Raw genomic sequence first — 16,181 nt, forward strand, 5'->3', positions numbered from 1 at the left:
CTTGCCTAGAATCACTGCCTTCAATTGGCTGTTTTTTATTAAAAGAAAAGCAATCAAAACACATAAGAAATTAGACTTTTATTCAATACACAAATAATTTTACTTAAAATCAACCCACGTTACATATTTAAAAAATTGCAGAATCTCTTCCGCCCCACCAATGTCCACAACCTAAGAATAGCGTTCGTGTGAAACCTGTGGTCCTACCCTGCGAGCATCAGAAGTGATGGCCAGGTCACTCAACTGACAATTCTTTTGACACCGAGAGGTCGCAAACAACACACCATTTCTTGCCTGGATGAAGCAAGAGTTCACATAAAAAGAGCTTATAAAATGTCTATGAAGGAGAGTTGCGTAATATCAGAAGAGCTCCAGCACTTCATTGAACATATAATCCTCTATTATTCTTTTCTTGATTTAATTGTCTGATAGCCCTCCCGGAAACTTACTTGCAATCTTGTGAGCTCAGAATAAACAGATATCTAAAGAAAAAAGTTTCAGAGTTAACTTTTACCATAATGTCTACATAGAAACAAATCTTCCATGACTATTAGTAAGTAAGGACAAATTTTAAGAATAAATTGTAATTCAGGTGATACTTGGATACAAATAAAATCAGTGTATATCAAATAATCACAAACCTGAGATTTTACAAGCTTGTAAAGATTTATCAGTAGCCTCTTTGCTTCTGGCATCATTACAACAACAGTAAAATTTGCATCCAGAAGTAGACATATCCAATCCATAATCTGAAGATGAATAGGAAAAGGAAAGTTAAGATTTTAAATTTAACTTCAGGTTAATTCACTTTACCAAGTCCATAAATATATCAAACAGTTATGAGAAAATAAGTCTTTATAAATAAAATCTAAACATTTTAGTTTAGAGATGGAGGAATTTCTACGAAATAAAAAGGCTCATTTCTGGCTTTTAAAACATCTATTTTAATTAAAAAAATATTTTAGAGATGGGATCTTGCTATGTCACCCAGGCTGGAGTAGGAATGCAGTAGCACAACTCATAGTTCACTGGAGTCCCCAAACACCTGGGCTGAAGTGATCTCCTGCCTCAGCCTCCCAGAGTAGCTGCAATCATCCAGAGCTGCTGGGATTACAGACGCACCACAATACCCGCCTAATTTTTAACAATTTTTGTAGAGATGGGGTTTTGCCTTATTGCCAAGATGGTCTTGAACTCCCGGCCTCAAGGAATCCTCCAACCTCAGCTTCCCAAAGTGCTAAGATTACAGGCTTGAGACACCGCGCCCGGCCAGTTGCCTTTTATTTTAAAATTTTAGTTTTAGTTTCGATAATTTTCAGTTACAAAACAAAATAACCACTCATCTTCTATTCTGCAAGATACATTTTTCCCCAAGGACAAGGTGTTGTGTATTATAGATGAGCTACCATAAACTAGAATTATTACTAAGCATTTATAAAAGTTTCTTGTGTAGTCCTACATCTTCCAATGGTGTAGTTAACGTGCAAATATCAAAGCACCCAGGAAACTGGTTATCCATTTGGGAGGGGGAGCTGGTCCCTATGGAACTCCTTATGCCAGATTAAATTCTGTATGTATCAAAGAGCTAAACATAAGAAATAAAACCATGTAGTAGGGAAAGCTGGTGACTATTTTCATAATCTTAAAGTGGGAAGGGCCTTAAACATAACATAAGCCATAAAGAAGTCATAGAGGAAAAGTTTAATTAATTTTAATAGCATGCAAAAGTGTCTGTCAAAAATTATACTAGAGAATAAAAGGACAAATAACTTACAATGCATTTGATAGAAAAGGCTAATTTCCTTAATATAAAAGGAACTTTTTATAAACCAAAAGACAGGAAATGCAATAAATGTATGGACAAAGAACCTGACTAGGCGATTCACAAAAACAAATATAAATGGACAAGAAATGGTTCCCTTCTCTCATTATCAAAGAAATGCAAATTAAAATGAGGTAACACCTGTTACCCATCTGATTGGCAAAGAGTAAGTTTGACAAAACTGGGTGTCAGTAAGAATGTGAGAAAGAATGCTTCAGACCTTGCTGGTGGTAGCTGTCACAACTCTTCAGAAAGTCTGGCATTTTGAAAACTAAAAATACATGTACCATTTCATCCAATAATTTCTCTTGTGGGAATTTATTCAACAGGCATTCTCATAAATATACAAGAATATCTGCATAAAGATGCCCACTGAAGATTTACGACAGCAAAAAATGGTAAACAACTTAAATGTCCATCAATAGAGGAATGATAGCTACATTAATTTATATTTGTAAAATGAAATAGTATGCATTGGTTAAAAGGAATGAGGCAGATGTATGTCTACTGGTCCAAGAAATGTCTGATACAGTGCTGAGTGGGCTGGGTGCAGTGCCTCACACCTGTAATTCCAGCACTTTGCAAGGCTGAGGCGGGTGGATCATCTTGAGATTGGGAGATCGAGACCAGCCTGGCCAACATGGTGAAATCCTGTCTCTACTAAAAGCACAAAAACTAGCCAGGCGTGGTGGTAGGGGCCTATAATCCCAGCTACTCAGGAGGCTGAGGCAGGGGAATTGCTTGAACCTGGGAGGCGGAGATTGCAGTAAGCCGAGATCACACCACTGCACTCCAGCCTGGGCGACAGAGCAAGGCTCTATCTCAAAAAAAAAAAAAAAGGCCAGGTGCGGTGGCTCATGCCTGTAATCCAGCACTTTGGGAGGCTGAGGCAGGTGGATCACGAGGTCAGGAGATTGAGACCATCCTGGCTAACATGGTGAAACCCCGTCTCTACTAAAAATGCAAAAAATTAGCCGGGCGTGGTGGCGGGCGCCTGTAGTCCCAGCTACTTGGGAGGCTGAGGCAGGAGAATGGCGGGAACCTGGGACGCGGAGCTTGCAGTGAACCGAGATCACGCCACTGCACTCCAGACTGGGCAACTGAGCAAGACTCTGTCTCAAAAAAAAAAAAAAAAAACTACTTAAAATTTAACTTATTTTTAGGCCAAGTAAGTGTCTCATGCCTATAATCCATATGCTTTGGGAGGCCAAGGCCAAGGCAGGAAAATCACTTAAGCCCAGCAGTTTGAGACCAGCCTGGGCAACACAGGAAGTCCCTGTCTCTACAAGAAAATATAAAATAAAAAAATTGTATTTTGGCCAGGCATGGTGGCTTACACCTGTAATCCTAGCACTTTGGGAGGCTGAGATGGGCAGATCACTTGAGGTCAGGAGTTTGAGATGAGCCTCGTCAATATGGTAAAACCCCATCTCTACTAGAAACACAAAAATTAGCCGAGCGTGGTGGTGCATGCCTGTAATCCCAGCTACTTGGGAGGCTGAGGCAGGAGAATCGCTTGAACCCGGGAGGCAGAGGTTGCAGTGAGCTGAGACTGTGCCACTGCATTCTAGCCTGAGAGACACAGCAAGACTCCATCTCAAAAAAAGAAAAAAAATTGTATTTTCCTGTGGTGTGGTGGCATGCACCTGCAGTCCCAACTACTTGGGAGGCTAAGCGGGGAGGACTGCTTCAGGGCAGGATTCATGTCTGCACCAAACTATGATTCCCACTGCACTCCAGTGTGGTTGACTGAGTGAGATCTTGCCTTCTTGAAAAGGAAAAAAGAAAAAATTATTTTTTAAATGAAGAAGAGCCAATTTAAGTGTTTAAAAATCCTTTGTTAGAATAACATATTACCAAACCAAAACAATTTATTGTTTTTACTGCTTCTATGTGGGAAGGTTGATCTTGAGCCTGCGGGGAGCAAGCTGGCCCCAGATTTTTCCAAGTCCACATTTCTTTGCCTCCAATTCTTACATGTCCAAAGACAAGCAACTATAGACATGCCTTTGTAGGAGGGTAAATACATTATTTTTAAATGTTTCTTATTTTTTTTTTTGAGACGGAGTTTCACTCTTGTCGCCCAGGTTGGAGTGCAGTGGTGCCATCTGGGCTCACCGCAAGCTCTGCCTCTTGGGTTCAAGTGATTCTCCTGCCTCAGCCTCCCACGTAGCTGGGATTACAGGCATTCACCACCACACCCGGCTAATTTTGTATTTTTAGTAGAGACGGGGTGTCTCCATGTTGGTCAGGCTAGTCTCTAACTCCTGACCTCAGGTGATCCGCCCATCTCGGCTTCTCAGTGTTGTGATTAAAGGTGTGAGCCACTGCGCCCAGCGTTAAGTTTTTTTTTCTGAGACAGAGTCTCACTCTGTCCCCAGGGTTGGAGTGTAGTAGCACAATCTTGGCTCACTGCAACCTCTGCCTCCCTACTTCAAACGATTCTCCTGCCTCAGCTTCCCAAATAGCTGGGACTACCAGTGCTTGCCACCACGCCCAGCTAATTTTTGTATTTTTAGCAGAGACGGGGTTTCACCATGTTGGCCAAAATGGTGTCAATCTCTTGACCTCGTGATCCGCCCACCTCGGCCTCCCAAAGTGCTGGGATTACAAGCATGAGCCACCGCGCCTGGCCTGTAAGTATTATTATTATTATTTTCTTTTTTGAGACAGAGTCCTGCTCTGTAGCCCAGGCTGGAGTGCAGTGGCGTGATCTCGGCTCACTGCAAACTCCGCCTCCCGGGTTCACACCATTCCTGCCTCAGCCTCCCGAGTAGCTGGGACTACAGGCACCCGCCACCATGCCTGGCTAATTTTTGTGTTTTTAGTAGAGACGGGGTTTCACCGTGTTAGCCAGGATGGTCTTGATCTCTTGACCTTGTGATCCGCCTGCCTTGTCCTCCCAAAGTGCTAGGATTACAGGCGTGAGCCACCGCGCCTGGCCAGTATTATTTTTAAAGAGGGACTACCATGGGATTCTCTGGGAATATTTTTTCACTAACCTTTATTCTCTTATTCCTTTTTTTTTTTTTTGAGATGGAGTTTTGCTCTTGTTGCCCAGACTGGAGTGCAGTGGCACGATCTCGGCTCACTGCAACCTCCACCTCCTGGGTTCAAGCAGTTCTCCTGCCTCAGCCTCCCAAGTATCTGGGATTATAGGCATGCATTACCATGCCTGGCTGATTCTGTGTTTTAAGTAGAGATGGGGTTTCACCATGTTGGCCCAGCTGGTCTCAAACTCCTGACCTCAAGTAATCCTCCTGCCTCGGCCTCCCAAAGTGCTGGGATTACAGGCGTGAGTCACCAGGCCCTGCCTATTCTTAGTCTTAAGAGATTATTAAGGGGGCAACTTATATGATCAGCTCCTTCCTGTTGTCTCCCATCAAGGCTAAGGAAATTCTTGGAAAAGGGTCATAATGAAGACTCAGGAATTTAAGATAAATTGTAATTCTGTGGTGTAGAATTATGGATCCAGAAATCTATTAAATGAGAGACTCCCCATTTCTAACTGCAGTGGTTTAGTTTTATGAGGGAAGAGATTCTTTTTTTTTTTTTTTTTGAGGCGGAGTCTCGCTCTGTCGCCCAGACTGGAGTGCAGTGGCCAGATCTCAGCTCACTGCAAGCTCCGCCTCCCGGGTTTATGCCATTCTCCTGCCTCAGCCTCTCGAGTAGCTGGGACTACAGGCGCCCGCCACCTTGCCCGGCTAGTTTTTGTATTTTTAGTAGAGACGGGGTTTCACCGTGTTAGCCAGGATGGTCTCGATCTCCTGACCTCGTGATCCGCCCGTCTCGGCCTCCCAAAGTGCTGGGATTACAGGCTTGAGCCACCCCGCCCGGCCTGGGAAGAGATTCTTATGGCCTAGGAAACAAGAAGAAGTCAGCTCTTGAATGCAGGTGCTGACCTTGAATACAACTTTTTTTTACACATTTTTCCCAGCACCAAATCAAAGTAAAAAAAAAAATCTTACCTGGTTCAAGGTAGGTGGGTGTATTCCAGGAAGAGTCATAGTAGCATTTTCGCTACACTTCAGATACAGGAAATACAAATACTTGAGAAACAGCTGGGTGGAAAAAAAATGGACAATTTATCACTTTGATAGAAAAAATTTATCTTCTTATATAAACCCATCACGAAGACTGAAAAAAATGTTCAATTTAACTATACATCAAACAAATACGGCAGACATCTGGAGACACAAAAATGAATAAAATGCAGTTCCTCCCATTAATGAGGAGTTCATCTGGTTTAGGGGTAGTGGTGGTGATGAGCTCATTGTTTGTTAATAAAAGGTAGAGAAGAGAGAACCCTTCTCTCAGCAATTCTTTTTAGTGTTTATTCATGTATAACTTAGGAAGCTTAACTTGGCCTTCAAGTTTGGCACAAGGAATATGCCATGGTCTATCACCCTAGAATCGCTCGAGTTTTCTCAGCACAATTTTTTGCCATGAGAGCTGGGCAACCTCTTATTCACATGAAAGAATCTGATAACCTTTAGAATGCCCTGACAGCTGGTTAGAGTTAAATAGCAAAATTTAAACCAGAAGTAAAATTCTATACAACTTGTATGAACACTTACTGTGATATGCTGTGCTGGGATGTCTTTCAAATGAGGCAGAAGAAATGTTTCGCTATATGCTGAATGAAGAATTGCATTACTTAGGACTAAAGGAAAATCTTACTTCAATAAATAGAAGCTATTCTATTGAACTTATGAGTAACTTCCTTCCTCAATGTTAGTTTTCTAAATTTATACAAAAGTTTTACGTCTCTAGAAGAGCTCTATGGCCAAACACTCTCCTAATCATTGGAGATCATGTGGAATACTTTAATTGGTATTTATGCAGAATACTGATCTTCAGAATTGATAGAGCTTCTGTGTTAGCATAGCTGCTGCTGCTGCTGCTGCTTTTTTTAAAACTGATGTAGAGATGGGGGTCTAGCCATGTTGCCCAGTCTGGTCTCAGACTCCTGGGCTCAGACAATCCTCCCACCTCGGCCTCCCAAAGTGGTGGGACTACAGGCATGAGCCACCATGCCCGGCCTAGTTAAATTAAACAGGTTTAAGTAAACCTTACTTAATGTAGCATTGAACATAATCTATTTTCAAACAGAAACAAAACACAATTGGAAAAGGAAAGAAAAACCTTACATTACGGAGTTACTCCTTAGTTATTGCTTGGCATATAACTATACCCTATAAAGAGAAAGAGGGATGCTCTATGTCAAAGGATACAGTAGAGCTGCTCTTTTTGGTACCACAGGGCATGAAGTGCTCTCCTTTGTTTCGTCCTGAGACTTTTTATTTAACTCTTGATCACAGTTACTGCATTTATCTTCTTCAGGATTGAAGCCATTTTGGAGAATTTCAGTTTGCTCTTCCATTTTCTCATCATGCACAGAATTACTATAGTCAAAAACTGACTCCATACTGACATCTGTTTCTTGAAGACTGTCATCACCAATGCTACAATGTTAATTCAGAGCAAGAGGTTAATCCTTATCACCAAACTTTTGGGAAAAATTTCATTTCCTAAGCATCAAAGTTTTGGAAATCAAACAATGTAACAGATTATAAATGTAATGAAGAAAAAGGACCACTGGAGTCTAACTTACCTCAAGAAAGTTTTTAAGCAAGCACAGGTGACTGATTCAGGAATGTCAGGGAACTGTTGTAGACAGAGTTGTAACAACTGTACATCTTTCTTTATTAAGGCAATCTCCATTAAGTCGGGGCACAAACTAAGACAAAAAAATCTGAATCACTATTACATATTAAGAAAAATCTCAACTGCAGATCATTTATAAGCCTTTTCAGAGTTCCAGAAGATTAGAACTATAAAAAAGAAGGTCAGAAGAGTTATGCATGTACAGTGTGGTACACACAAACAGCTACCTGTAAGAAAGCACATGCGTTTGGATAAGCTGCATCAGACAGTTCCGGGGATAAAATGACGGTTCTGCTTTACACCTTTCCAGAAGTCCAGTTACTGTGTCCCCAATGACAGTATGAAAGTCAGGTGTCTGCTTCAGAGCCAAAAATTTCCGTACTTCTACTTCAATGTGTTTTTCTGAATCTTCCTGAAAGGGCAGAATTCAAGAATTCAGTTTGGCACATTAACGAATGTCACTTGGAACTTAAAAGTTTCCTAGCACAACATTTTCCCAAATGACTAACAGTTATCATGCATTCCTGCAAAGCTGAAGCTGACACTGGAAAGTTAAATGAGAAAGAGAGAAGACTAACACCGTATCAATCTCATGAGGTGATAGCAAGCATCAAAGAAGCCAAAATATTGGATCAACTCTGACCCTTAAGATACTACACAGATGTTAGCTATAGCTATCGCTATCAAGATGATCATAACAGTAAGACAGAATGGAGAGTAGATGTGATTTCTCTGAAACACTTGAGTTTTGTTTTTCATATTTCAATATTATTTATTTACCATTATGGTTGACAAAAGTTGTTTGGATGGTGGAACCTCTGGCTGTAAACTCACTTCAATTTTTCGTCTCCTTAACTGGAATTAAGTAAACCGATTAGGATCACAAAACAATGTAAGAGATCCAATATACATTTAGAGGGCTATGAAACACCCCAAACTACACTTTTACTCTCATCAAAAACTTTTAAAAGTAAATATAACTAATAGACAACTTGGGGCATTTCTGGATAAAGAATGTGAGGTTACTGGGTTCAAGCCTCAAACTCTCCTGTCATTAAAGTCAAAGCTATAAGAGTTGTAAGGATATAATTCATTAAAATAAGTCAGTCTTTTTCTGTTTTTCAACATTTGCACTAACATTTCAATTTCAACTACGAAACTTACAATTCTTCTTGACTGCTCTGAGTTTTGGAATCCAAGTCCACATCCTTGAGGTGTTTCCCAGTTTACAAAACGGGGCATGACATGAGTTCCTAAGAAAATGCAAAATGCACAATTTCTGGAATGTTTCGACTTACTGATTTTTGCCCAACTAAACAATCAAACAAAGAAAATTTAAAAAACAAACAAACAAAAAAAAAAACCACTCCTACAATTTAAGAGAGGCTTTAAAGTCCATGTAATTCTACTGATAACCTCAGATAAGTAAACCATAACACAGTAAAAAGGCTCTATGTCCAACAACATGAAGCTAACAGATGAGGCCATCAGTAAACAAGGGAGGACGGAGGCATGACTGATTTTGTTTAGGAGTTCTCCCATTGCCCCAAAAGTCAGAAGAACACTGGCATTCAAAACAGTGTAGCTCTTCAGCTTGCCGTAGGACCTGTAACTTGGACTGTTCACAAGTTTCAAACTTTTTTTTTTCCCTTTTTCTGTGGCGAACGGGGTCTATGTTGCCCAGGCTGGTCTTGAAGTCCTGGGCTCAAGCTATCCTCCCACCTCTGGCTCCTTAAGTGCTGGGATTACAGGGATGAGACACCATGCCTGGCCTGTTCACAAGTTTCAATAAACAGTGGTAAATTTCAAAATTAAAAACAAGCTTTACAAAGAGAAGGCTGTGGGACATCTATATGAACTAGAGGTTATAAATGTTTGTACTTAATAAACAAGTTTTAACTTATTATATATATATATATTACTTTTATATATAATATATTATATTATATCTATAAGTATATTTTATACTTATTATAAAAAGTTTCTCCTGGATCTGGCCCAGCTTGAGTTTCCAAAGACCTGCTAATGATGGACACTTCACACTTGTATGGACTCACGTCGAGATTTTCCCATGTAGCATAAACAAATTTTCCCCATATACCGGCTACAAAAAAAGTTATCAAAACATAAGCAAGTTTTTTCTTTCTCAAGGTCTGACTCAATAAAGCCTTATCATACTGTATAAGATCTCAGTATTAAAACAAGGCAAAGTATCAATTCCCGACGATTTTCTATGTAGAACTTATTAAATAGGCTCTTATTTTTGCCAAGTCTGAATGAAGCATATTTAAGAATATTTCAACTCAGAGAATCTATCAACACTTACATTTAAAACTCATCTGTTAATTAATGTGGTCACTATTATACATCTTCATATAACTTACCAAGGCTTTATAGCATGGGGCAACTTCAATGCCTAAATTTACAAACGGACATTTTAACACCTTATATCTTATGAATTGTAAAATACGCCAGGTATGTGGAAAAAAAGCCTGACGGAACAAGGAAATATTGGTTTTTTTTTTTTTTTTTTTTTTGAGACGGCGTCTGGGCTCTGTCGCCCAGGCTGGGTGCAGTGGGCAATCTCAGGACCACTGCAGCTCCGCCTCCCGGGTTTACACCTTCTCCTGCCTCAGCCTCTGAGTAGCTGGGGACTACAGGCAGCCCGCCACCTTGCCCGGCTGTTTTTTTTTTTTTTTTTTTTTTGTATTTTTTAGTAAGAGACGGGGTTTCACCGTGTAGCCGGGATGGTCTATCTCCTGACCTCGTGATCTGCCCGTCTTGCTCCCAAAATGCTGGGATACAGGCTTGAGACACGCACCCCGGCTGGAAAATATTTGTAATATAAATATAAAAATGATAAATAAAATAACTTGTACAAAAGTTGTGAGTTTATTCACCATAAAAATTGTGATATTTGTTAAAATTACTCTTTTACATATAATTATAATTAATTGTATGTGAGAACCTTGTTTCTTTCTCAAATTAAAATTACCCAAACATCCTTTGCCTGATTTACATTTTATTTGTTTAGAATCTTTCATTCACTAAGTAACTAAAACTTACTGTGCACCCTTGGTAAGCATGCAAATACTGGAGAAAAACTCACAAGTCCTTGCCTCAGGACGTGCATTGGTCTGCTCGCTTATTCCCCTATTTTAATTCTTTTTTTTTTATTTTTTTTTTTTTTTTTTTTTTTTTTTTTTTGAGACGGTCTCACTCTGCCGCCCAGGCTGTGTGCAGTGGCGGATCTCAGCTCACTGCAGCTCTGCCTCCTGGGTTTCGCCTTATCCTGCCTCGCCTCCCGAGTAGCGGGACTACAGGGCCCGCCACGTCGCCCTGCTGTTTTTTATTTGTATTTTTTTAGTAGAGAGGGTTATTCACCGTGTTGCCAGGTAGGTCTCGATCTACGGAAAAACCCCTAAGTGACACCCGTCTCGGCTCCAAGTGCTGGGTAATTCGGCTTGAGGCCACCGTGCCCGGCCAATTTTAATTCTTTTAAGTATTTTTATGTAATTTCATGGTAACATTTAACGCATAATCTAAAAGACTAGTTTATTAGGAAAACTAACAGCTTGAGGGTATAGTTCAAAATACGTAAGTAAAAAGACAAAACCAAAGAGCAGCTAAAAACAAAAGCTGTTAAATAGCCAATTGTTCGGGCAATAATTTAGAATTTTGGAAGTGATTTCAACAATAACCAAACTAAACATAATCCCTCAGGTAAAAAATAATTCTTAATTTGATCAATAACTGCCAAGCTATTTACTTATTTATTTACAGAGATGGGATCACACTGTGCTGTCCAGGCTGGACTGTAGCAGCTCTTCACAGGCACAGTCATGCAGCACTGCAGCCTTGAACTCCTGGGCTCAAAAGATATTCCTGCCTCAATCTCCTCAGTAGCAGGGACTACAGACACACATCACCACACCTGGTGTGAAAAGCTGCCAAAATATTTAGGTCCAAAGAGTTCTCTTCCCTTACACCGTATTTATTAGGCACAAAAATAACTACATTTCTGAAGCAGGAGGATCACTTGAGCCCAAGGGTAAAAGACCAGCCTGGGCAACACAGTGAGGTCTCATCTCAAAACAAAGCAAAACAAAACACAACAAAATAACTAAATCAGAGAAAGTACTCAAGTGAAAAAACTTACTTGACCACTGGTCCCTTGTGGTAACTCTTTTGAAGTCTGTAGTGTTTGAAATTTTATGTTCCATACAGAGAGGCATTCTATAAAATAAGACATAAATTCAGAAAAAGTCCCAAATATAAATATAGGATATTTTGGGGAAAGGGGGAGTTATAGTTAAATATATACATTTTGCTTTATTTACTATAGAAATGTATTATGAAGACAGTGATTGCCATAGGAGCTGGAAGAAATGAGAGCTCACGGTAAGAAGCAGCCTGGAAAGGCCGGGCGCGGTGGTTCAAGCCTGTAATCCCAGCACTTTGGGAGGCTGAGGTGGGCAGATCACGAGATCAGGAGATAGAGACTATCCTGGCTCAACACGGTGAAACCCCGTCTCTACTAAAAATACAAAAAAATTAGCCGGGTATGGTGGTGTGCACCTGTAGTCCCAGCTACTCGGGAGGCTGAGGCAGGAGAATGGCGTGAACCTGGAAGGCAGAGCTCGCAGTGAGTGGAGATCGCGCCACTGCACTCCAGCCTGGGCGACAGAGCGAGACTCCGTCTCAAGAAAAAAAAAAAAAAAAAAAAGCAGCAGCCTGGAAAGGTGAGCCTTGAGGAAGGGAGGGCTTTACGAATCAGGAATAACAATTAAAAACAACCAACAAAGAAAAGCCCAAGACCAGATGGCTTCATTGGTAAATTCTACAAATTTAAACATTAACACTAATCTTCCCAAACTCTTTCAAAATATAAAAGAGCAGGAAATACTTCCTAAACTCGCTTAGGCTTTTGGATGCTCTGATACCAAAGCCAGACAAAGACACTACACAAAAAAAAAACTACCAAGCAATAACCCCATGAGTATAGATGCAAAAAGAAAATCCTCATCAAAATACCAACAAACCAAATCCAAGGGGAAATATTAAGATCCGTGACCAAGAGGGATTGATTCCAGGGATGAAAGGGTAGTTAACAGAAGAAAACCAATCAGTGTAGCACGATCAGTGTAGCACGTACATCAACAGAACAAAGGGAATAACCATATGATCGCTTCAGTTGACAAAAAGCATTGTAGAAACTCTTTCATGATAAAAAAACAAACAAACAAACAAACAAAAAACTCAGAAAGCTAGGAAAGAGGAAGGAGCTTCCTTGACATGATAAAGGGCATCTATGAAAAACCCACAATTACCACCAGTCAACAGTGAAAGACTAAATGCTTTCCCCCTAAGATAAGCAAAAAGACAAGGGTGCCTGCCCTGCCCTCTTCACCACTGCTATTCTACGCAATTATCATTACACTGAGCGATTAAAGACTGAAAACTATCCCCCTAAAATAAGGAACAAGAGAAGGAGGCTTACTTTCACCACTGCTATTCAAGTTCTAGCCAGAGTAATTCGGCAAGAAGAAGAAAAACAAAAATCCAATTTTTGGTTGTTTGTTTGTTTGTTTTGAGACAGTCTTACTCTGTCGCCCAGCCTGGAGTGCAGTGGTACGATCTCGGCTCACTGCAAGCTCCGCCTCCTGGGTTCAAGTGATTCTCCTGCCTCAGCCTCCCCAGTAGCTGGGATTACAGGTGCACGCCACCACACCCGGCTAATTTTTGTATTTTTAGTAGAGACGGGGATTTCACCATGATGGCCAGGTTGGTCTCGAACTCCTGACCTCAGGTGATCCACCCATCTCAGCCTCCCAAAGTGCTGAGATTACAGGTATGAGCCACCACGCCCAGCCAAAAATCCAAATTTAAATGGAAGTAAAACTCTATTCACAGATGACATGATCCTGTATAGAGAAGAATCCACAGGAAAAGATTAGCATTAATAAACAAATTCAGCAAGGTTGCAGGGTACAAGATCAACATACAAAAATCAGATGCTCCTATATACTAAAAACAAAAGCAAATTAAGAAAAAAAATTCCGGCTGGGCATGGCGGCTCCTGCTGGTAATCCTAGCACTTTGGGAGGCCGAGACAGGCGTATTGCCTGAGCTCGGGAGTTGGAGACCAGCCTGGACAACACAGCAAAACCCTGTCTTTACTAACATATAAAAAATTAGCCGGGCGTGGCAGCATGCACCTGTAGTCCCAGCTGCTCGGGAGGCTGAGGCAGGAGAAATGCTTGAACCCGGGAGGCAGAGGTTGCAGTGAGCCAAGATCACGCTACTGCACTCCAGCCCTGTGACAGAGTAAGACTCCATCTCCAAAATAAAATAAAAAAGAGAAAATAATACCATGTATATTAGCATCCAAAAGAATAAAATACCTAGGAATATTTTTTTTTTTTTGAGACGGAGTCTTGCTCTTATTGCCCAGGCTGGAGTGCAGTAGCGCGATCTTGGCTGACCACAACCTCTACCTCTCAGGTTCAAGTGATTCTCCTGCCTCAACCCCTGCCCCTACCAAGTAGCTAGGATTATAGGCGTGTGCCGCCACACCCAGCTAATTCTGTAGTTTTTTTCAATGGAGAAGGTGTTTCTCCACGTTGGTCAGGCTGGTCTGGAACTCCTGACCTTGGGTGATCTGCCCACCTTGGCCTCCCAAAGTGCTGGGATTACAGGTGTGATTACTGCGACCGGCCCCTAGGAACAAATTTAACCAAGGAAGTGAAAGCATTGTACACTAAAAGTTATAAAACATTGCTAAATGGAATTAAGGAAGACATAAACAAATAGAGACATCCTGTGTTCAGCAATTGGAAGACTTAATATTAAGATGGCAATACTGCACAAAACAACCTACAGGCTCAGTTCAATCTCAATCAAAATTCCAACACTCTTTTTTGCAGAAATGGAAAAGCCAATCTTCAAAATCACATGGAATAATTGCAATTATTCCGTTGGCCTAAACAACAAAAACAAACTTGAAAAAGAACAAGGCTGGAGAGCTCATACTTCCTGATTTCCAAACTGCTTATAAAGTTAACAGTAATCAAAACAGTGCGGTACTGGCCCAGTGTAATAGACTGAGAGTCATCTAGGGCCAAATGATTTTTCAATAAAGGTGCCAGGAACGCTGTGGTGCTAGGACAACTGGAGAGCCACATGCAAACGAACAAAGTTAGTCCCTTATTTTACACCATACACAAAAATAACTCAAAATGAATCAACAACCTAAATATAAGAGCTAAAACCATAACATTCTTTGAAGAAAACGTGAGGATGTCGTTATGACCTTGGATTTGGCTATGGATTCTTGGATGTCGAACCAAAAGCACAAGAAACCAAAGAAAAATAAAAATTGGACTTCATGAAAATTAAAACTTTTGTGCATGAAGGGACATTATCAACAAAGTGAAGACAACCTATGGAACAGCAGAAAATATGTGGAAATCATATGTCTGATAAGGGTATGGTATCTAGTATATATAAAGAACGCTTACAATTCAACAACAAAAAGACAACCTAATTTAAAAATAGGCAAAGGAGCCGGGCGCGGTGGCTCAAGCCTGTAATCCCAGCACTTTCGGAGGCCGAGACGGGCGGATCACGAGGTCAGGAGATCGAGACCATCCTGGCTAACACGGTGAAACCCCATCTCTACTAAAAATACAAGAAATTAGCTGGGCGAGGTGGCGGGCGCCTGTAGTCCCAGCTACTCGGAAGGCTGAGGCAGGAGAATGGCATAAACCCGGGAGGCGGAGCTTGCAGTGAGCTGAGATCCGGTCACTGCACTCCAGCCTGGGCAACAGAGTGAGACTCCATCTCAAAAAAAAAAAAAAATTGGCAAAGGACTCACATAGACAATTCTCCAAAGAAGACCTATAAAAAGACAATGAGCATATGAAAAAATGTTCAACACCCTTAGTCATTAGGGAAATGCAAATCAAAACCGAAATGAAGTACTACTTCACACCCACGAGAATGGCCAGAATTCAAATGATGGAAAATAGCCACTTGTGAACAAGAACACAGGGAAACTGGAACCACTGTACAATGCTGGTGGGAACGTAAAATGGTTCAGCCCCTGTGGAATTCGGCACTTCTTCAAAAAGTTAAACACAATCAACAACGAAGAGTATAACTAAAATGCTTGCAAAGAAAAGAAATGACAAATGCTTGAAGTGATGGGTACCCCATTTACCCTGATGTGATTATTATGCATTGCGTGTCTGTATCAAAATATTTAATGTGCCCCTTAAATACATACACCTATTATGTACCCATAAACATTAAAAAATGAAAAGCTAAATATGGAATTAACATATGTCCCAGTAATTCCCCTGCGAGGTATATATCCCAAAGAATTAAAAACTGGTACACAGTTGGCCGGGCGCGGTGGCTCAAGCCTGTAATCCCAGCACTTTGGGAGGCCGAGACGGGCGGATCACGAGGTCAGGAGATCGAGACCATCCTGGCTAACACAGTGAAACCCCGTCTCTACTAAAAAAAATACAAAAACCTAGCCGGGCGAGGTGGCGGGCGCCTGTAGTCCCAGCTACTCGGGTGGCTGAGGCAGGAGAATGGCGTGAACCCGGGAGTCGGAGCGTGAAGTGAGCTGAGATCTTGACACCGCAATCCAGCCTGGGCGACAGAGCAAAACTGCGGCTCATAA

The 16,181-nt window shown here is 41.1% G+C and overlaps 1 protein-coding gene across 1 annotated transcript in view; it reads right to left on the reverse strand.

Annotated features, from left to right (window-relative positions):
* Positions 1-401: 401 nt before the first annotated feature.
* Positions 402-16,181, reverse strand: part of NOL11 (nucleolar protein 11) — a 28,011-nt gene continuing 12,231 nt past the window's right edge. The window contains exons 5-13 of the mRNA XM_017855821.1: positions 8,654-8,807; positions 8,270-8,344; positions 7,717-7,901; positions 7,437-7,562; positions 7,057-7,287; positions 6,400-6,478; positions 5,791-5,883; positions 642-749; positions 402-482 (exon numbers count right to left, since the gene is read on the reverse strand). Of these exons, the coding sequence (XP_017711310.1) occupies positions 402-482; positions 642-749; positions 5,791-5,883; positions 6,400-6,478; positions 7,057-7,287; positions 7,437-7,562; positions 7,717-7,901; positions 8,270-8,344; positions 8,654-8,807 (1,132 nt within the window). The remainder of the gene's footprint in view (positions 483-641; positions 750-5,790; positions 5,884-6,399; positions 6,479-7,056; positions 7,288-7,436; positions 7,563-7,716; positions 7,902-8,269; positions 8,345-8,653; positions 8,808-16,181) is intronic.

This window comes from Rhinopithecus bieti, unplaced genomic scaffold (genome assembly GCF_001698545.2).
Source record: "Rhinopithecus bieti isolate Rb0 unplaced genomic scaffold, ASM169854v2 scaffold_39870, whole genome shotgun sequence".
Classification (NCBI taxonomy): domain Eukaryota; kingdom Metazoa; phylum Chordata; class Mammalia; order Primates; family Cercopithecidae; genus Rhinopithecus; species Rhinopithecus bieti.